Source organism: Cherax quadricarinatus, chromosome 3, assembly GCF_038502225.1.
Source record: "Cherax quadricarinatus isolate ZL_2023a chromosome 3, ASM3850222v1, whole genome shotgun sequence".
NCBI lineage: Eukaryota > Metazoa > Arthropoda > Malacostraca > Decapoda > Parastacidae > Cherax > Cherax quadricarinatus.
Genome location: NC_091294.1, coordinates 70,661,914 through 70,684,413, shown reverse-complemented (window position 1 = coordinate 70,684,413; position 22,500 = coordinate 70,661,914). Strand labels below are relative to the sequence as shown.

At 40.5% G+C, this 22,500-nt stretch overlaps 1 protein-coding gene across 4 annotated transcripts in view; it reads right to left on the bottom strand.

Moving 5' to 3' along the window:
* LOC128705417 (female sterile (1) homeotic) overlaps window positions 1-22,500 on the bottom strand; it is a 684,385-nt gene that overhangs the window by 508,252 nt on the left and 153,633 nt on the right. For all 4 annotated transcript variants that reach the window (XM_070092310.1, XM_070092319.1, XM_070092329.1 and 1 more), the window contains exon 4: window positions 8,697-8,798. In XM_070092310.1, coding sequence (XP_069948411.1) covers window positions 8,697-8,798 — 102 coding nt within the window. The remainder of the gene's footprint in view (window positions 1-8,696; window positions 8,799-22,500) is intronic.

Sequence of the window (22,500 nt, the reverse complement as noted above, 5' to 3'; positions counted from 1 at the left end):
TTAGCAAGTTTTAACTACAGTTATCCATCGCATCAGGAAGTAGAACTTAACCCTTTCAGGGTCCAAGGCCCAAATCTGGAGTCACGCACCAGTGTCCAAGAATTTTCAAAAAAAAAATTTGTTATTTTTTCTTATGAAATCGTAGAGAATCTTTTTGTGAAGGTAATAAAACAAAAAGTACGAAATTTGGTGGAAAATTGACGAAATTATGCTCTCGCGAATTTTGATGTGTCAGCGATATTTATGAATCGGCAATTTTGCCGACTTTGACTCCCATTTTAGGCCAATTACATTATTCCAATCAACCAAATTCTTAGCTATTTCACTAGTATTACTTCTATTCTATCGATTGAGCACAAGAAATCGCCAAGTCAACTGTTTCAACTACAAAATAAAGTGATCGGAAATTGTTAATTTGGCCAATTTAACACAAAGTTCAAAATATTCCAATTTCAAAATAGGGTCCAGAATAAACAATGTAGGCATTCCTGTCACTAAACTAACATTTCCTCTGTTCATTAGTTATGTTTTGAGGCTTTACAAAAATTCCATTTTGATTTTTTATTCACATAATGAATTTTTATTCACACCAAAAAATAGAAGATTTACTGTTATGCAATACTGTAATAATTGTATAAATATCATCACCATATTTGTGAATGCATATTAGACCCACCAGCTGATGTGTATTAGACGTGAGAGGTCGTTTGTTTACTCTTGAATATCAGCAAAAATTTAACATTTCCGCTATTTTGAGCTCAGTTTCAAGCCATTTCCAGTGCTAAAACCAATCAAAATCATCTCTATTTCTGTAATATGTCTTCCATTCTATCAAATGAGACCAGGAAATCGCAAATACAACTATAAAAAACATACGAAAAAACACTGCAAAGTTGCTGTTTTAATCGAAAAATAATGATTTCAGTTTTTTTCTCTCATTATACACAGTGTGCTGCAGGATCTGTTTTATGTGGTGCACACATACCACATAGATGTATTCTCTCATATCTAGGCCCAAATGTACCACTCACAGTTTATCAGAGTGAGCTGAGCTCATGGCGTAGATCTACGGTTTGGACACTCACCGCAAAGCCATAGATCTACGGGACGGAGCCTGAAAGGGTTAAACACTGCTATAACTCCCCGGTCCATTGGTTGGCTCAGAGGTGGTGTTTGGTGGGACAAACACCACTTTGATAGGCAAAAAAGAATTTTTCAGCTCCATTATAGTCTTGTGGGACAGTCATATACATAGTCCATCGTTGACCAAAGTGTCATTAACCCCTTGACTGTAGCAACCCCCAATCCTGAGGCGTCTCCTGGTGTCGCAAAATTTAAAAAAAAAAATTATTTTTTCTTATGAAATGATAGAGAATCTTTTCCCGATGGTAATGACAAAAAAAAATTGATGGAAAACTGACGGAATTACGCTCTCACGAAGTTAGCAACCTTGGCGATATTTACAAATCGGCTATTTCGGCAACATTGAGCCCTATTTTCGGCTAATTCCATTGTTCCAGTCGACCAAACTCATAGCTATTTCTTTAGAACTCCATTTTTTCTATCAATCGAGTACAAGAAACTACCCATTTACCTATTTCAACTACCCAATAACGTGGTCAGAAATTTGCAATTTGGCCAATTTCACGAAAATTAAAAAATATGACAATTTCAAAATAGGGTCCAGAATGAACAATACAGACATTCCTGGCTCTAAAATAACATTTTCTTTGTTCATCAGTCACATCTCCATGCCCCTCTGATATTACTCTTGCTTTCTATTTTGAATTTTTATTCAAACAAAAAACAGAAGATTTACTGCTATGCAGACTACTGCAATATTGTAATACTTGTACAAATAATGTCAACCCATTCATGACTGCATATTAGAATGGCTACTTGGACATTCATTGGACAATGACATCATTTGTTTACTTTTGAACATCGGCAAAAATCAAACATTTCTCCTACTTTGAGCTCCATTTCCAGGTTCTTTTTATAGTAAAACCAACCAAAATCACTGCTATTTCTATTATATGTTTTCCATTCTATCAAGTGAGACCAAGAAAACGAGAATACAACCATAAATACTATACGAAAATAGACCACAAAGTCGACATTTTAACCCTTTCAGGGTCCAGAGGCCAAATTTCAAAGTGCGCACCAGGGTCCAAGAATTTAAAAAAAAAAAAAAAAATATTATTATTTTTATGAAATGGTAGAGAATCTTTTTCTGAAGGTAATAAAACAAAAAGTACAAAATTTTATAGAAAATTGACGAAATTATGCTCTCGCGAATTTTGAAAAAAAAAAAAAATCTACAAGTTGAAATATTGCTGTACACTAACAGCTCCATTCAAGGCAGGTGAAATCACAGACCTAGCGAACATACAGAGTATGTTCACTACACGTACAAGTGCAGTCAAGCCCCTTAATTAGAGAGAATGTTTTAAGTCTCTCAACCTGTACTCCCTGGAATGAAGGCAAGAAAGATTCATCGTAATCTACACCTGCAAAATCCTAGAGGGACCGAGTCTCAAATCTCTACACAGAAATCACTCCCTACATAAGAGAAAGATTATGCAGATGGTGCAACATATCCCCAATGAAATGCAGGGGTGCCATGAGTACACTAATAGAAAACACAGTAAGTGTCTGGGGCCCAAGACTGTTCAACAGCCTCCCACCATGCATAAGGGGAATTACCAACTGACCTTTGGCTGCCCTCAAGAGAGAACTGAGCAGATACTTAAAGTCAGTGCCCGATCAGCTGGGCTGTGATTCATACGTTGGAGTGTGTGGTGGCCAGCAGTATTAGCCTGATTGATCAGGTCCTGATCCACCATGTGGCCTGGTCAAGGACTGGGGCATGGGACCATGGAATCTCAGAACAACCTCCGGGTTCACTCCAGATAAGAACCATCGACATCAGTGCAAGAACTTCAACCAACAATCCACAACCTTTCTCCTTAGCCCAGTAGGGCCACACCACACCTCTCCTCTTCTCTTCTTTCAACATACAGTACCAACCTGAATTTAAGGTAAGAAATATTATTTATGCAACCGTTCATAGCCATAAACATTGCTCTAAATACAACAACTCACTACATTATATTTGTTTTACAATTTCAAAAAAATTATTCACCATTATTAGTGGGGTCTGGGGAACGTAACCCTATTTTAACTCTTTCAGAGTCCAAGGCCAAAATCTGAAGTGGTGCTCCAGTGTTCAAGAAATTTTGAGAAAAAAAAAAAACATTTTTTCATATAGAATTAAAGAGTATATTTTTGTGAAGGTAATAAGACAAAAAAAAAAAATTCTGATCAGTACTTACCAAGATACAGTGCCGAGAAGTTTATCCAAAATGACCAGGTGGCGGTAACATCGACGATTTCCACAAATGCGCATTACTTTAACGTTTTTTGTAGTTTTTTCTTTTCTTTATTTTTTTTTTCCTACTAACATTTGGGGCCTGAGAGACCAATACTGTATATAATGTATATATATAAACTCACTGTATTGAACATAATAATCGCACTAAAGTTATTATCATATTATTGTTTACCACTTTTGTTTATTACAATAAACATGCACAGATCTTGTATAATACTAATGTTCTGTTATATATTTACATATTTACAATCACTGGACATGGTTTTAGAACTGCTGGAGCTTGTGGAACTCCTTGAAACAAGGCACCATGCACCTTACATTCCTCGCACATAAACCGAGTGTCTTTGCGTCTTTGTTGCCGTCGTTTTGTTTGTGCACAGACAATGCAACTCTTCTGAGCAAATTTCTTCTGAGTTGAAGGAAGCTGTATTATGAAATGATCACCTTCCCTCCTCAAATGCTTGGGTATATTCTGAGGAATTCGAGGACCTTGTTGTATACCAGGTGTTGTTACCTGGTACTTCATTATGAGTTGTCTGACAACAGACAAACAAAATTCACCATACGGTGGTCTGTTGCCAGTCTTTATTTGGTACATATTATATGCACTGAGCACTGAAATGTCCATGAGATGGAAGAAAAGTTTCATGTACCACTTGTAACTCTTATGAACAGAATCAACAAAGCCAATCTGCATGTCACATTTGTCAACCAAGCGCATGTTTTGTGTATAATAAATCACTGTCACTGGTTTTCGAATATGTTCATTAGTCACTCGATCAACTTTGCCACTGTCTTGCATTTCATTATGGTGAATGGTTGTCAACAATGTGACATCTCGTTTGTCATGCCACCGCAATGCCATGATGTCATTGGCAGTAAACACCTGCACGTCATCACCACGAGCACCTGCGCTGAACGCACTGTGCCACACACATCTGTCTTGTTCGCTCGCAAGAAATCACTGAATAAAGGGCTTGTGTACCAGTTATTGGTATATAATGTATGCCCCTTACCAACATAAGGTGCCATCATGCTTCTCACTACATCACCATTGATACCCAATAACATCCTGGTATCTTTCAATGTTTTACATCCAGTGTATACAACACTATCCAACACCAGGCCACTGTCACAGTCACAGAGTACAAACAGTTTTATACCAAAGCGTTTCCTCCTTTGAACAAAATCAAAGACTCGTCAATTACACGATTCTTGAATGGATAAAAGTATATGTTGAACTTTTGTTTGGGATACATAAAAACATTTCTAATCTTGTATAACCTGTCACTTCTGTCAGGCCTGGTTTTGTCAGAGAAGTGCAACATACGTAACAGTAAGATAAACCTGTTCACTGGGATGATTTCACTGAAGACCAGGGTAGAAATTAGCCAATCTGTGGACCAGTATGCTTTTATATTATGCTTATAGACATGAGGCATAAGCATTATTGTTGCAAAAAGCAAATACATTTCTGCAACAATCGTCTCTTTCCACTGGTGCAGTCTTAGACTGTGGTGATATGATCGTATTTGCCATGGTGTACTCAAAATACTTGTTACTTTCCCTGACAATAACTCCCATCAAGGGCTGGTCAAAGAATATTTCAAAACATTCCAGTTCATTGGCCGTGGTTCGAAGGGGAAAAGTACCTAGAATTCCACTTCGAGAGTCATCAAAGTGGTGGGACTTGGGAACAAACCTGGGATTTTGCTGCCAATCCCAGATACGGTTTGCTGGTGGATACTGGACATCATAGGCTGGTTGTGCAGGTAGTTGTGGTTGTGGTGGCCTGGTGGCTGACACTCCGCTTCGTCCTTGAACTGAGGAATCAGCAGCGAGGGTCCCAGCCTGGGCTGGCGAGTCACACATGGCCGTGGCACTACCATTAAGACTAACACCATCTACTGATGCCTGTGGTCTATCCATGCCAAGTGTAGCCACATCATCCTCACTTTCACTGTCTATTCCTGGTGAAGGGTCATGGGATGTACTCCGGGATGTACTCCGTCCCCTGGGTACTGCATAGGGTACACTACCCGAGCGCATGCGGCAATGTACATACCGACGCTTCACTGGTGAATATGATTCCTCGCTATCACTACTCAAACGATCGTCAAGAGCAATAAAATCACAATCCACGTCACTATCATCATCATTACTGAAGTCAGAGGCCTGGCCACGCGAAAATAATAGTTTTCTCTTGCAATGAGGTACAACTGACCCTGACTGAGGAGTACCCACACCAGAGGTAGAAGGTTGAGGATCGTCAGAGTTTTGTGCGCTATTATCGATATCCTGATCATTCCTTTCGGTCACTAACTGATCAAAGCCAAAGAATTCGTCTTCATTTCCACTTCCATCAGTGTCAGAACTATCAGAAAGGAAGAGGAGAGTCCCAATTTTCCTTGGAGTGAGAGCTGCTTTGTGACGAGGCATGGTGAACAAAGGTAACCGAGCCAGCGTTCCCACAATGCTACGAGGGTGCCTAGAATTTTTGTTTACGGCGCACACCCACCACGCAGACCCATTCTCTGACATGAAGGCCTATGAGTGTTTCCGCACTAAATTTGACGCTGCTAGAATTTTGGTGTAGATCTACGGTTTGGACACTGAACGTGAAGCCGTAGATCTACGGGACGGACCCTGAAAGGGCTAAAACTACACTAATAATAATTATTGTTAAGGCAATAAATAGTACAGCCTTGCAAAATTGATGCTAATAACTCAACTAATTTCATAACACATTTAACATTAAATACACCAAATAGAGTAAACCTAAGATTTAACCCTTTGACTGTCGCAACACTAAATCCTGAAGTGTCTCCTGGTGTCGCAAAATTTTTTGGGAAAAAAAAAATTCTTATGAAATGACAGAGAAACTTTTCCCGATGGTAATGACACCACTGTACATACAGCGGACCCTCGCCTAACGATGGCATCGCATAACGTTAAATCTGCCTAGCGATAAATTTTAACGCAAAAATTTTGCCTCACCTAGCGCTAAAAAACTTGCTCAACACGATTTGTCCGAGACGCGTCAACATGCAGCCTGAGCCAGCCTCACTTGTTCCGTGGGTGGCAGTGTTTACAAGCCAGCCTCCGCGTTCACATCCAAGCATACAATTGGAACATTTCATATTATCACAGTGTTTTTAGTGATTTCACCTGCAAAATAAGTCACCATGGGCCCCAAGAAAGCTTCTAGTGCCAAAACTACAGGAATAAAGGTGAGAATTACTGTGGATATGAAGAAAGAGATCATTGCTAAGAATGAAAGTGGAGTGTGCATCTCCGAGCTGGCCAGGTTGTATAGTAAACCCCAATCAACCATTGCTACTATTGTGGCCAAGAAAACGGCAATCGAGGAAGCTGTTCTTGCCAAAGGTGCAACTTTGTTTTCGAAACAGAGATCGCAAGTACTCGAAGATGTTGAGAAACTGTTATTGGTGTGGATAAATGAAAAACAGATAGCAGGAGATAGCACCTCTCAATCGATCATATGTGAAATGATTAGGAAGTTGCATGAGGATTTAATTAGAAAAATGCCTGCAACTAGTGATGATGCGAGTGAATTTAAGGCCAGCAAAGGTTGGTTTGAGAGATTTAAGAATCGTAGTGGCATATATCATGTGATAAGGTATGGTGAGGCTGCCAGTTCGGACCACAAAGCGGCTGAAAAATACGTGCATGAATTCAAGGAGTACATAGAGGCTGAAGGATTGAAACCTGAACAAGTGTTCAATTGTGACGAAACAGGCCTGTTTTGGAAGAAAATGCCAAGCAGGACCTACATTACTCAGGAGGAAAAGGCACTCCCAGGACATAAGCCTATGAAAGACAGGCTTACTCTGTTGATGTGTGCCAATGCTAGTGGTGATTGCAAAGTGAAGCCTTTATTGGTGTATCACTCTGAAACTCCCAGAGCGTTCAGGCAAAACAATGTCCTCAAGGCTAATTTGTGTGTGCTGTGGAGGGCAAACAGTAAGGCATGGGTCACTAGGGACTTTTTCTATGACTGGTTACACCATGCATTTGTCCCCACAGTGAAAAATTACCTAATTGAAAATAAATTTGACCTTAAGTGCCTCCTGGTATTAGACAATGCTCCTGGTCATCCTTCAAACGTGGCAGAGCGACTTTCTGCAGACAGGAGCTTCATTAACATCAAGTTTTTGCCTCCTAATACCACTCCTCTCCTGCAGCCCATGGACCAGCAGGTCATTGCAAACTTCAAAAAACTGTACACAAAAGCTCTGTTTGAAAGGTGCTTTGTAGTGACCTCAGAAACTCAATCGACTCTAAGAGAGTTTTGGAGAGATCACTTTAGCATCCTCAATTGTGTAAACATTATAGGTAAGGCTTGGGAGGAAGTGACTAAGAGGACCTTGAACTCTGCTTGGAAGAAACTGTGGCCAGAATGTGTAGACAAAAGGGATTTTGAAGGGTTTGAGGCTAACCCCGGGAATCCTATGCCAGCTGAGGAATCCATTGTGGCATTGGGGAAGTCCTTGGGGTTGGAGGTTAGTGGGGAGAATGTGGAAAAGTTGGTGGAGGAGGACAATGAAGAACTAATCACTGATGAACCATACCCCGGCCGGGATTGAACCCACGGTCAGAGAGTCTCAAAACTCCAGACCGTCGTGCTAGCCACTAGACCAGCTAGCCACAATAAGATTCTACTTAGTTGGATGAATCTTATTGTGGCTAGCTGGTCTAGTGGCTAATGCGACGGTCTGGAGTTTTGAGACTCTGACCGCGGGTTCAATCCCGGCCGGGGTATGGTTTGTTTGCAATCGTGTCATTACGATTTCGTGAGGCATGTTGACGGCAGTAAGGGGACTTGAGCTAGAGTTTGTCACGGCCACGCTAGCTGGAGATTCGTCTGTAAAAACTTGCATTTGTGGTCACAGTGGTGCCTGTGCTAACCTTCCTATGGTGTAGAAATATACATAGTTGGACGAATCTTATTGTGGCTAGTTGGTCTAGTGGCTAACGCGACGGTCTGGAGTTTTGAGACTCTCTGACCGCGGGTTCAATCCTGGCTGGGGTATGGTTTGGTTTACAGAACACTGTTAATTATATTTTCCTATACACAACCTATGAACTCTTAATTTTATCTAACATTTTGATACTGCACTAGGTATAAGGTATATCATAAATATTATTTCACACTGTCTTCACCCTTGATGTAATAAAAACTTTAGTCAAGTGCAAATACATTTATTTACCAAAATCTTATTGCAATTATTTGTCACAGCAAAAATGTTCATATGTAAAGAGAGGTAAGAGGAAACTTTACCTTAACGGTGCCCAAGTCCATGGGGTGTTTGATGATCTCGTGATAATCTGACAACCCAAGGAGATCAGCGTCCACTGGTTTATAGAAGGGCCACGCATAACCCTGATAAAGGAACCAAGGATTTCTTTTATAAGTCATGCTCCACTAAAACTTACTACAAAGAATTGACTGCTTAAAATATCATAAGTTGATTATAAAATTATTCATATGAAATACAAATACATAATTACTACCAATAATTGAATTGAAGGGCTTTGCAGTACAGTATATTTACATCCCATAACTCAAATTTGACATTAACCTCCTCCAAGGCCTTTACTGGCATCCTTAACCCTTTGACTGTCACAACACCAAATATTTGAAAAAAAAAAAAAAAAACTCTTTTCTTATGAAATGATAGAGAATCTTTTCCCGATGGTAATGCCACCAAAACTACGAAATCTGATGGAAAACTTACGGAATTACACTCGTGAAGTTAGCGACCCCAGTGATATTTAAGAATCAGCAATTTCACCCACTTTGACCCCTATTTTTGGCTAATTCCATTGTTCCAGTTGACCAAACTCATAGCTATTTCTTCAGAACTCTATTTGTTCTATTGATTGAGTACAAGAAACTGCCCATTTACCAATTTCAACTACCCAATAAAGTGGTCAGAAATTGGCAATTTGGCCAATTTCACAAAAATTAAAAAATATGACAATTTCAAAATAGGGTCCAGAATGAACACTGCAGACATTCCAGGCTCTAAAGTAACATTTTCTTTGTTCATCAGTCACGTCTCCAGGCCCCTCTGATATTACTTTTGCTTTCTATATTGAATTTTTATTCAAACAAAAAATAGATGATGTTACGCAGACTACTGCAATGTTGTAATAATTATACGTGTAAAGAATGTCAACCCATTCATGGCTGCATAACAGAATGGCTAGTTGGACACTTATTAGACAATGATGTCATTTGTCTCCTCTTGAACATCAGCAAAAATCAAACATTTCCCCTACTTTGAGCTCCATTTCATAGTAAAACCAAACAAAATCACTTCCATTTCTATAAAATGACTCACGAAATCGTAATGACACAATTGCAAACAAACCATACCATGGGCTGGGATAGAACCCGCGATCAGAGAGTCTCAAAACTCCAGACCGTCGCATTAGCCACTGGACCAGCTAGCCACAATAAGATTCGTCCAACTAGGTATATTTCTACACCATAGGAAGGTTAGCATAGGCACCACTGTGACCACAAATGCAAGTTTTTACAGACAAATCTCCAGCTAGTGTGGCCATTCTATCAAATAAGACTACGAAAACGAGAATATAACCATAAAAACTATACGAAAATACACCTCAAAGTCGGTGTTTTAATCCAAAAACACGGTCAGAGTTTTTTTCTCTCATAATGCACTGCATGCTGCAGGATTCTTTTATACTGCACAGAATGACCACACAGACCCATTCTCTCACATGTGGGCCTACCAGCCTTCTCCTGCTTGATTTGAAGCCACTAGAATTTTTGAGTATATATATGTCAAAGGAGGAATAACATCTTGCAGGAGTGAGGAAGAGCCAGTTGTGAGTGTGGAGGAAGTTCGCGAGGCAGTAGGTAAAATGAAAGGGGGTAAGGCAGCCGGGATTGATGAGATAAAGATAGAAATGTTAAAAGCAAGTGGGGATATAGTTTTGGAGTGGTTGGTGCAATTATTTAATAAATGTATGGAAGAGGGTAAGGTACCTAGGGATTGGCAGAGAGCATGCATAGTTCCTTTGTATAAAGGCAAAGGGGATAAAAGAGAGTGCAAAAATTATAGGGGGATAAGTCTGTTGAGTATACCTGGTAAAGTGTATGGTAGAGTTATTATTGAAAGAATTAAGAGTAAGATGGAGAATAGGATAGCACATGAACAAGGAGGCTTTAGGAAAGGTAGGGGGTGTGTGGACCAGGTGTTTACAGTGAAACATATAAGTGAACAGTATTTAGATAAGGCTAAAGAGGTCTTTGTGGCATTTATGGATTTGGAAAAGGCGTATGACAGGGTGGATAGGGGGGCAATGTGGCAGATGTTGCAGGTGTAAGGTGTAGGAGGTAGGTTACTGAAAGCAGTGAAGAGTTTTTACGAGGATAGTGAGGCTCAAGTTAGAGTATGTAGGAAAGAGGGAAATTATTTCCCAGTAAAAGTAGGCCTTAGATAAGGATGTGTGATGTCACCGTGGTTGTTTAATATATTTATAGATGGGGTTGTAAGAGAAGTAAATGCGAGGGAGTTGTCACAGTTGCTCTTTGCTGATGACACTGTGCTCTTGGGAGATTCTGAAGAGAAGTTGCAGAGAGTGGTGGATGAATTTGGTAGGGTGTGCAAAAGAAGAAAATTAAAGGTGAATACAGGAAAGAGTAAGGTTATGAGGATAACAAAAAGATTAGGTGATGAAAGATTGGATATCAGATTGGAGGGAGAGAGTATGGAGGAGGTGAATGTATTCAGATATTTGGGAGTGGACGTGTCAGCGGATGGGTCTATGAAAGATGAAGTGAATCATAGAATTGATGAGGGGAAAAGGGTGAGTGGTGCACTTAGGAGTCTGTGGAGACAAATAACTTTGTCCTTGGAGGCAAAGAGGGGAATGTATGAGAGTATTGTTTTACCAACGCTCTTATATGGGTGTGAAGCATGGGTGATGAATGTTGCAGCGAGGAGAAGGCTGGAGGCAGTGGAGATGTCATGTCTGAGGGCAATGTGTGGTGTGAATATAATGCAGAGAATTCGTAGTTTGGAAGTTAGGAGGAGGTGCGGTATTACCAAAACTGTTGTCCAGAGGGCTGAGGAAGGGTTGTTGAGGTGGTTCGGACATGTAGAGAGAATGGAGTGAAACAGAATGACTTCAAGAGTGTATCAGTCTGTAGTGGAAGGAAGGCGGGGTAGGGGTCGGCCTAGGAAAGGTTGGAGGGAAGGGGTAAAGGAGGTTTTGTGTGCGAGGGGCTTGGACTTCCAGCAGGCATGCGTGAGCGTGTTTGATAGGAGTGAATGGAGACAAATGGTTTTTAATACTTGACGTGCTGTTGGAGTGTGAGCAAAGTAACATTTATGAAGGGGTTCAGGGAAACCGGGAGGCCGGACTTGAGTCCTGGAGATGGGAAGTACAGTGCCTGCACTCTGAAGGAGGGGTGTAAATGTTGCAGTTTAAAAACTGTAGTGTAAAGCACCCTTCTGGCAAGACAGTGATGGAGTGAATGATGGTGAAAGTTTTTCTTTTTCGGGCCACCCTGCCTTGGCGGGAATCGGCCAGTGTGATAATAAAAAAAAAAATATATGTCAAACACATTAGCGCGTAAGATGCACATATACGACCTAAACAGTGAAAGGATTAATACAGTGGTACCTAGAGTTACGGCCATAATTCGTTCCAGAAGGCTGTTCTAGTGCCATTACCAAACAAATTTGTTCCCTTGAGGAATAATGTAAATTAGATCAGTCTGTTTCAGACCCCAAAAATACACTTGCAAAAGCACTTACAAAAATACACTTACATAATTGTTCGAGTTGAGAACTGTTCAAAACTCGAGGTACCACTGTACTAGATAGGGTTACCAATATTCACATCTTTAAGTAAAGACTAACTTCAAAGCACACTACTACTAAATCCTTGTAAACCAATTTCCACTTGAATACTATACTATATTAAAAGTAATGCATTGAACTTACAAACATAAACTAAATGTTTATATATACAGAAATGTGAAAAGTACACTGAATGAAGAAATATGTTGTCTGATTATGTTAGTTAAAAGTGATATGACAAAACACTGCTTTCAGAAAAATCCACAATGATATTCTTGCTATGAGGTAAGCCATGAAGATTGCTACAGGCCAAATTACGATTACAGTATTCCAGGAGGAAAATATTAAAAAAAGAAACAAAAAGGAAACGAATAAGTCAGAAGAAATCATAGAAAACAAACTGTTTCACTGCTCAATGACTCCACATAGATGCCAAATGGCAAAAGCTACTCGATGGTGAGTGATGTCCCACATAATCAAAATTAACATTTTAATGTACAGTTATCCGTCTAGTTTTATAAGGGGTCACAGTCTTAGAGGTCCCATGATGACGTTACTGCTGGTCCCATGGGAAAGTTATGGTCCTAGAGATATGTACTGCTGAGGGTTATGGTTCCAGAGATCTTGCAGGATAGAGGGGAAAACAAATTCCAAGAGGTAATGCGAGGATTACCATCACAGAGGCCTTGCGGGGGGTTACAGTCCTAGAGATCTGATGGGGTTACAATCCTAATGGTCCCACAGGGCATATTCTTGCAGGTTCAGGAGGGGTTACAGTCCCAGAGGCACCACAGTTCACATACAGAGCACAAAAACTGTTAACAGTCACATGGCGGATACAGTGAAGTGGGGGATAGTCGTGTGGAGGTTATGGTCACATGGGGATTACAGTCACGTGGAGGTAACAGTCCTAGAGGTCCAGGAGGGAAAATGCTCACATTCCTAGAGGTACTGTGAAGGGAAGATTCACATTCAGAGTGATCCTGTGGAGAGAAGATTCACATTCCGAGTGATCCTGTGAAGAGAAGATTCACATTCCGAGTGATCCTGTGGAGAGAAGATTCACATTCCTAGAGACCCCACCAGAGGTTACAGTACTGTATGACCCACAAGGGGTTACAACCCAGGAGGTCCTCAGGAGGTCACTGTCCCACTGACATGCCATGGGTTACAATCCTAGCAATCATGGAGGGGTTACATTCGTAGAGGTCCCACAAGGGATTACAGTCCTAGAGATCCTACAGGGGATTACAGTCCTAGAGCCCTACAGGAGATTACAGTCCTAGAGGTCCTACAGGGGATTAGTCCAAAGAGGTCCTGCAGGGGATTACAGTCCTAGAGATCTTGCAGGGGATTACAGTCCTGAAAGTCCTGTAGGGAATTAGAGTTCTAGAGATCTCAAAGGTCACAGACCAAGAGGCTCTGCACAGAGACCTTGAGATATACTTGTGACCAATTTCAAGAATTCTTTATACCCTATCAGCCCAGCCCTTGGCTAGGCTGCAAAGGCCTGTTTAAGAGGCTGTTGCTGTTGAGACCCTCTGCCCTATACATCTACAGACCAGTTGATACGGCACTTGGCACAGATAGTGATCCAGTTACCACTTGAAAACAACACATGTTCTGCCAATATTTCGAATCAGGCTTCTGAATAGTTTTGGATCACAGATGTTGGCAAAATGTTGTCTTACTGTACCCATTGCACCCCTTTTACACTGGGTCTTTATTAACCCTTTCAAGGTTTCAGCTGTACTATTTCCATTACAGTGGAACCTCTACTTGCGAGCGTGTCCACGTGCGAGCTTTTCCAAATACGAGCAGTCGATGGGTCGATTTTTTGCTTCCATATGGGAGTAAAATTTCCACAAGCGAGCAGACCTCAAGGCAAGTTCCTTAACTTGTGCTACCAGGTCGGTTGCCGTGTTCCTCCCTTAAGTCAATGTGACCTGACCTGACTAGGTTGGGTGCATTGGCTTAAGCCGGTAGGAGACTTGGACCTGCCTCACATGGGCCAGTAGGCCTTCTACAGTGTTCCTTCGTTCTTATGTTCTTAAAACTGGTGAGGGGCGCACAAGCGAGCAGACCTCAAGGCAAGTTCCTTAGCTTGTGCTACCAGGTCGGTTGCCGTGTTCCTCCCTTAAGTCAATGTGACCTGACCTGACTAGGTTGGGTGCATAGGCTTAAGCCGATAGGAGACTTGGACCTGCCTCACATGGGCCAGTAGGCCTTCTGCAGTGTTCCTTCGTTCTTATGTTCTTAAAACTGGTGAGGGGCTCTTGGTCTTGATCTCGGGAATTGTATCTCATTTGTTTATTGGACTATCTTATTAAAACTTGGGCAATGTATGATTGAAAGATGCTTCTTAACGTACACCAAAAATTAAAGAAATCTAAGCATAAATAATGGAGTTCACTTCTCAGCAATTAGCCACCCCTTAGTGGTAATTTTGAATGGTTTTTATGGTTGTATTCTCGTTTTTTTGGTCTCATTTGATAGAATGGAAGATATATTACAGAAATAGATATGATTTTGATTGCTTTCACAACTAAAAGTGCCTTGAAATTGAGCTCAACCTACGACAAATAGTCAATTGCTTGGCTGTTTCAGAGAAAACAAATGATGTCACTGTCCATTCCAATATGCAGTCGTGAATGGGTTGACATTATTTATACAATTATTGCAATAAGGAATAACAGTAAATCTTATATTTTTTGTGTGAATAAAAATTACAAATTATTTATATATTAATAATAATAAAAATAATAATATGTATAATAATAATACGTATAATAATAATAGTATAATAATATACAATAATAATAATAATATGTATAATAATAATATGTAATATAATAATAATGTACTACATATAACAATTATAATAGACGGTTTCAAAAGGCCGTCACTAGATGGCAGTGTTTACCACAACAAAGAGGGAGCGGTTGTGGCTGCCTCCACCTGTTACATAATGACATTTGATTCATTCTAGAGTATATATCATGTTTCTATGTTACTTTTTTTGTTTGTTATGTTATATTAGATGAACTGTGATACATAAATAAGCCATATAGATGATATTGGCAAAATTATTCATGAAGTATTTTCATTGGTCTGCAGACAAACTCTCGTCCACTGTCGACACCGCCCATACCACTACAGTGGACCCCCGGTATTCGATATTAATCCATTCCTGAGACCTAACCGAATACCGAAAATATAGAAAAGCGAATCAATTTTCCCAAAAAGAAATAATGGAAATCAAATTAATCCATGCAAGACACCCAAAAGTATGAAAAAAAATATTTTACCACATGAAATATTAAGTTTAATGCAATAAAATAATTACAATAACAACAATAACAATAGAATAATTGACACTTACCTTTAATGAAGATCTGGTGATGACTGATGGGATGGGAGGAGGGGAGAGAGTGGATGGTGTTAGTGTTTAGAAGGGGAATCCCCTTCCATTAGGACATGAGGTAGCAAGTCCTTTTCTGGGGTTACTTCCCTTCTTCTTTTAATGCCACTAGGACCAGCTTGAGAGTCACTGGACCTCTGTCGCACAACAAATCTGTCCAGAGAGCTCTACCTCCCGTTCCTTTACGATTTGTCTAAAATGTGCCAAACATTGTCATTGTAATAGTCACCAGCACGGCTTGCAATAGCTGTGTTAGGGTGATTTTCATCCATAAAGGTTTGCAGTTCAACCCACTGTGCACACATTTCCTTAATTTTTGTAGTCACAATAGATTCCACAACTGGCATAGGCTTCTCAGGGTTAGCCCCAAACCCTTCAAAATCTTTCTTAATTTCCATGACTCAAGAAATCGTAATGACACGATTGCAAATAAACCATACCCCCGGCCGGGATTGAACACGCGGTCATAGAGTCTCAAAACTCCAGCCCATCGCATTAGCCACTAGACCAGCTAGCCACAATAAGATTCATCCAACTAGGTATATTTCTACACCATAGGAAAGTTAGCACAGGCACCTCTGTGACTACAAATGCAAGTTTTTACAGACGAATCTCCAGCTAGCGTGGCCGTGACGAACTCTAGCTCAAGTCCCTTCACTGCCGTCAACATGACTCAAGAAATCGTAATGACACGATGGCTAGCTGGTCTAGTGGCTAACGCGAAGGGCTGGAGTTTTGAGACTCTATGACCGCGGGTTCAATCCCGGCCGGGGGTATGGTTTATTTGCAATCGTGTCATTACGATTTCTTGAGTCATGTTGACGGTAGTGAAGGGACTTGAGCTAGAGTTCGTCACGGCCACGCTAGCTGGAGATTCGTCTGTAAAAACTTGCATTTGTGGTCACAGAGGTGCCTGTGCTAACTTTCCTATGGTGTAGAAATATACCTAGTTGGATGAATCTTATTGTGGCTAGCTGGTCTAGTGGCTAACGCGACGGGCTGGAGTTTTGAGACTCTATGACCGCGGGTTCAATCCCGGCCGGGGGTATTGGTTTAATTTCCATACTAATTCTCACTCTTTTTACCACAGGGTTGGCACTAGAAGCTTTCTTGGGGCCCATGGTGACTTATTGAAACAAGCACCAAAAACAATAATAATATGGAATGTACCGAATGTATCATTAGATGCGCGTGCACTGGCACAAACAGGGCAGTTCAGGCCACACGTGCACACGTCTCGTACGAATCGTATCGAATACCGAGGCAAAAATTTTGCGTTAACATGCATCGAATACCGGATTTAATGAATACCGATGCCATCGAATACCGGGGGTCCACTGCACATGAATGACATATTTTATTCATTTTAGAATAAATATCAGGTTTGTATGTTATTTATATTGTTTATTATGTCATATTAGATGAAGTGAGAGAGACAAATAAGCCGTAGAGTTGATATTAGTGAAATTATTGAAGTACAGAATTCTACTGGAACGGATTAATTGCATTTCAATTAATTTAAATGAGGAAAATTTACTCAGCAAACAAGCAAATCCAGTTGCGAGCAAGGTCATGGAAGGGATTAAACTCGCAAGTAGAGGTTCCACTGTATTTCTTATGGGGAAAATTAATTCGACTAACAGCTAATTCGACTAAAGGCTAGCTCTCTGGAATGGATTAAAGCCGTTGGTCGAGGGACCACTGTACATCAAACACATTGGTTCGTAAGAGGTATATATATGACTGAAACAGTCAAAGGATTAATTGACAATGTTTCACTTATACAAGTAGAGGAAGTGAGAACATAAGAAAGAAGGAACACTGCGACAGGCCTACTGACCCATGCGGAGCAGGTCCATGTCCCCCCCACCCCCCGGAATTAGACCAATGACCCACCCCACGGATTATCCCAATGACCCACCCAGTCTGGTCATCCCCACTCAAGGATGGAGCACTGTACCAGACCCAGCAGCACAAGCTAGTCAGGTCCAACTCACAACCACCCACACCCACTCATGTATTTATCTAACCTATTTTTAAAACTACACAACATTTTAGCCTCAATAACTGTACTCAGGAGCTTGTTCCACTCATCCACAACTCTATTACCAAACCAGTACTTTCCTATATCCTTCCTGAATCTGAATTTTTCCAACTTGAAACCATTGCTGCAAGTCCTGTCTTGGCTGGAAATTTTTAGCACCCTATTTACATCCCCTTTATTTATTCCTGTATTCCATTTATACACCTCGATCATATCTCCCCTAATTCTACGCCTTTCGAGAGAGTGTAGATTCAGGGCCTTCAGTCTATCCTCATAGGGAAGATTTCTGATACATGGGATCATCTTTGTCATCCTCCTTTGTATGTTTTCCATGGCATTTATATCCATTCTGTAATACGGTGACCAGAACTGAGCAGCATAGTCCAAATGAGGCCTAACCAAGGATATATAGAGTTGAAGCCAAGTATATATAGAGTATGAAGCCAAGAATTCTGTTAGCTTTATTGCTAACACTAATGCACTGTTGTCTTGGTTTTAGGTTGCTGCTAACCAGAACTCCTAAATCCTTTTTGCAATCGGTAGTATTAAGATCTACATTATTTAGTTTATATGTGGCATGGTTATTTAACTGTCCAACATTTAGAACTTTGCATTTGTCAATATTAAACTGCATCTGCCACTTCTCCAACCATTGCGTCAGTCTATTCAAATCATCCTGGAGTGCTCTAATGTCCTCATTAGAATGAACTGGACGGCCTATTTTGGTGTCATCAGCAAATTTGCTTATGCTGCTATTTATTCCCTCATCTATGTCGTTTATGTAAATTGTGAACAACAATGGGCCCAACACTGACCCCTGAGGAACACCACTTGCGACGTGCCCCCATTCTGATTTCTCCCCATTTATGCAAACTCTCTGCTGTCTATTTGTCAGCCATGCCTCTACCCAGGAAAAAATTTCTCCTCCTATTCCGTGTGCCCTAAGTTTCCTCAATAGCCCCTGGTGTGGAACTCTATCGAAAGCCTTACTGAAGTCCATATACACAATATCGTATTCACTGCCATGATCTACCTCCTCAAACACCTTAGTGAAAAAAGCTAGTAAATTCGTAAGACAGGAACGCCCCTTTGTAAAACCGTGTTGAGAATCATTAATCAATCTGTGCCTGTCAAGATGGCTACGAAATGCTTCGGCAATTATTGATTCCATAAATTTTCCCACTATGGAGGTAAGGCTTATTGGTCTATAGTTCGAAGCCAAGGACCTGTCACCTGCCTTGTAAATAGGTATTACATTTGCCATTTTCCACTTATCAGGCACTATGCCAGTTTGTAGTGTTATGTTAAAAAGATTAGCCAAAGGTATGCTAAGTTCCTCTTTACATTCCTTTAACACCCTTGCAAACAGTTCATCAGGACCTGGGGATTTGTTAGGTTTTAGTTTCTCTATTTGTCTGAGGAGCATGTACTAGTTACCGCAATCGTACATTGTTTATCATCCTGTTCTACGTAATCTATTATTTCAGGAATATCGCTAGTACTTTCCTGGGTGAAAACTGAGAGGAAGTAGGTATTGAGAATTTCACACATATCCTTATCACTGTCAGTGATCTGACCAGAGTTACTCTTAAGTGGGCCAATCTTGTCCCTAATCTTACTTCTGTATACCTGAAGTAGCAGTAGTTATACATGTGGTGGAAGAGTCAGCTGGTACATAAAAACATAAGAATGGAGGAACACTGCAGAAAACCTACTGACCCATACAAGCCAGGTCCTTATCAAAATCACCCCTACCCAAAGCTACCCAAGAATTCACTCCCGTACCCACAACACCAGTCAAACCCAGCCCCTCCAACTCATATATTTGACCAATTTCTTTTTAACCCTTTGACTGTTGCAGCCCCAATTCTGAAACTGTCTCCCTGTGTTGCAAAATATTAAAAAAAAAAAATTCTTGTCAAAATGTTAAGATTAATTTGCTGATTGTTTTAAGGCCAAAAAGAAATTGTTTTTCCCATCAGCACTTAGAGAGATATAGAGGCATAAATTCGGCAGAAAATGAGCTGTGTATGGCAACAGCAGTGAATGCCACTCACCCTGTAAAACTATTTTTACTCCCATTCGAAGGTTTCTTGTATTTTCCAATGTTTTATTTTTTCAAGTAACTTCTGTGGCCTGTGTGATCAAAGGTGCATTGTACATATATACACTTGTTGTATGCAACACAATAACTGCACAAACATTATTATAATTATATTGTTTGCAAAACTTGTTTATGCAAACCAACAACTCAAAAGAAAATATTATTACTATTGTTCTTTAATATATTTTACAAATGTACAGTCACTGGACATTTTTCTAGAAGTGCTGCAAAGAAATCTAAGCATAAATAATGGAGTTCACTTCTCAGCATATGACATATTTTATTCATTCCAGAGTATATGTATCATGCTTCTATGTTATTCATATGGTTTATGTCATACTAGATGAACTGTGATAGATAGATAAGCCGTACATATGATATTAGTGAAATTATTCATGAAGTATTTTGCCCGGTCTCCAGACAAACTCTCGCCCACCGCCGACACCGCCCATACCCACGGCATGAGCCGGGGCGGCAGCCAGTCTGGCATTGTTTACCAGTGAGCGAAGGTCGCCTCACGTGCTCCAGCGAAATATTTCATAATATTCCATTTATTTCAGTGCTTGCAAGTACTAAATAAGGTACCATTGCTCCAAAGAAAGCTCGTAGTGCCAAGACTGTGGTAAAGAAGGTGAGAAATATGACTGAATTTAAGAAAATCATCATTGAACAATATGAAAGTGGTACAAGTGTGGCCAAACTGTCCAGGATGTATAAGAAACCTTACACAACCTTATGTTCCATAGTAGCCAAGAAAAAGGAAATAAAGGATGATGTTGTTGCAAAGGGAGTAACTATGCTGACAAAAATGAGATCACCAGTACTGGAAGAGGTTGAGAAGTTATTATTGGTGTGGATAAATGAGAAACAATTAGCAGGAGATACTCTTATGACTTCGATTATTTGTGAAAAGGCTAGGCAGTTGCATGAAGATTTGGTAAAGAAATTGCCTGCAAATAGTGGTGAAGTGAGTGAATTTAAGGCCCGCAAAGGCTGGTTTGAGAGATTTAAGAACCGTACTGGCATACACAGTGTGGTAAGGCATGGTGAGGCTGCCAGTTCGGACCACAAGGCAGCTGAAAAATATGTGCATGAATTCCAGGAGTACATAGAGGCTGAAGGACTGAAACCTGAACAAGTGTTCAATTGTGATGAAACAGGCCTCTTTTGGAAGAAAATGCCAAAGAGGACCTTCATTACACAAGAGGAAAAGGCAATGCCAGGACACAAGCCTATGAAAGACAGGCTGACGCTAATGTTCTGTGCTAATGCTAGTGGGGATTTCAAAGTGAAGCCATTACCAGTGTACCATTCTGAAAATCCCAGTGTGTTCAGGAAAAACAATGTTATGAAGAGTAAATTGTGTGTGTTTTGGAAATCTAATAGTAAGGCATGGGTCACGAGGAAAATTTTCGTCGAGTGGTTCAATGAAGTGTTTGGCCCTAGTGTGAAGGAGTATTTCCTGGAAAAGAAATTGGATCTCAAGTGCGTGCTAGTAATGGACAAAGCACCTGCTCATCCTCCAAACTTGGATGACCTAATTTTCGAGGAGTTTGGGTTCATCACAGTAAAGTTCTTGCCCCCGAATACCACTCCTCTCCTCCAACCTATGGACCAGCAGGTTATTGCAAACTTTAAAAAACTCTACACAAAAGCAATGTTTCACAGGTGCTTGACTGTGACCACAGACACTCGCTTGACCCTAAGGGAATTTTGGAGAGAACACTTCAGCATCCTCCACTGCATAACCCTTATAGGTATGGCTTGGGAGGGAGTGACTACCAGGACTTTGAACTCTGCCTGGAGAAAATTGTGGCCAGATTGTGTCGACAAGAGGGATTTTGAAGGATTTGGGACTGACCCTAATGAGCCTATGTCTGTTGAAAAATCAATTGTGGCACTGGGGAGTTCCATGGGGTTGGATGTGAGTTTGGAAGATGTGGAAGAATTGGTGGAAGACCACAATGAAGAGCTCACCACTGAGGAGCTGCAAGAGCTTCAGCAGGAAGAGCAACACATCGCAGCTCAGAACCTTGCTGCAGAGGAGGAGGAAGAGAGATGGAAGAAGGTGCCTTCTTCAGAAATTAAAGAGATTTTTACTACGTGGGGTAAGATGGAAAGCTTTATGGAGAAACATCACCCTAACAAGGTTGTTGCAAGCCAGGTTGGCAACATGTACAATGACAAAGTCTTGGGCCATTTTAGGGAAGTGTTAAAGAGACGCCTTAAACAGAGCTCTCTCCACAGTTTTGTGAGACAGGACTCCAGTGACTCTCAAGGTGGTCCTAGTGGCATTAAGAAACAGAGAAGAGAAGCAACCCCAGAAAAGCAAATGGTACCTGAGGTGTTGATGGAAGGGGATTCCCCTTCCAAACTATAAACAATCCACTCTCTCTCCTCCTCCAGTCTCCCATACACTAAGAAGAATCTCCAATAAAGGTAAGTGTTATGCTGTTAATGTTTCATTCATCATTTCCCATTGTATTGTTTATGTACTACATGTATATTTCATGTTAAAAATTTTTTTGTTTTAATACTTCTGGGTGTCAGGAACGGATTAATTGTATTTACATTATTTCTTATGGGGAAAATTGATTCGTAAATCGTAAATTTCGTTTATAGTAACGGCTCCAGGAACGGATTAATTACGAAAAACGAGGGACCACTGTATTTTGT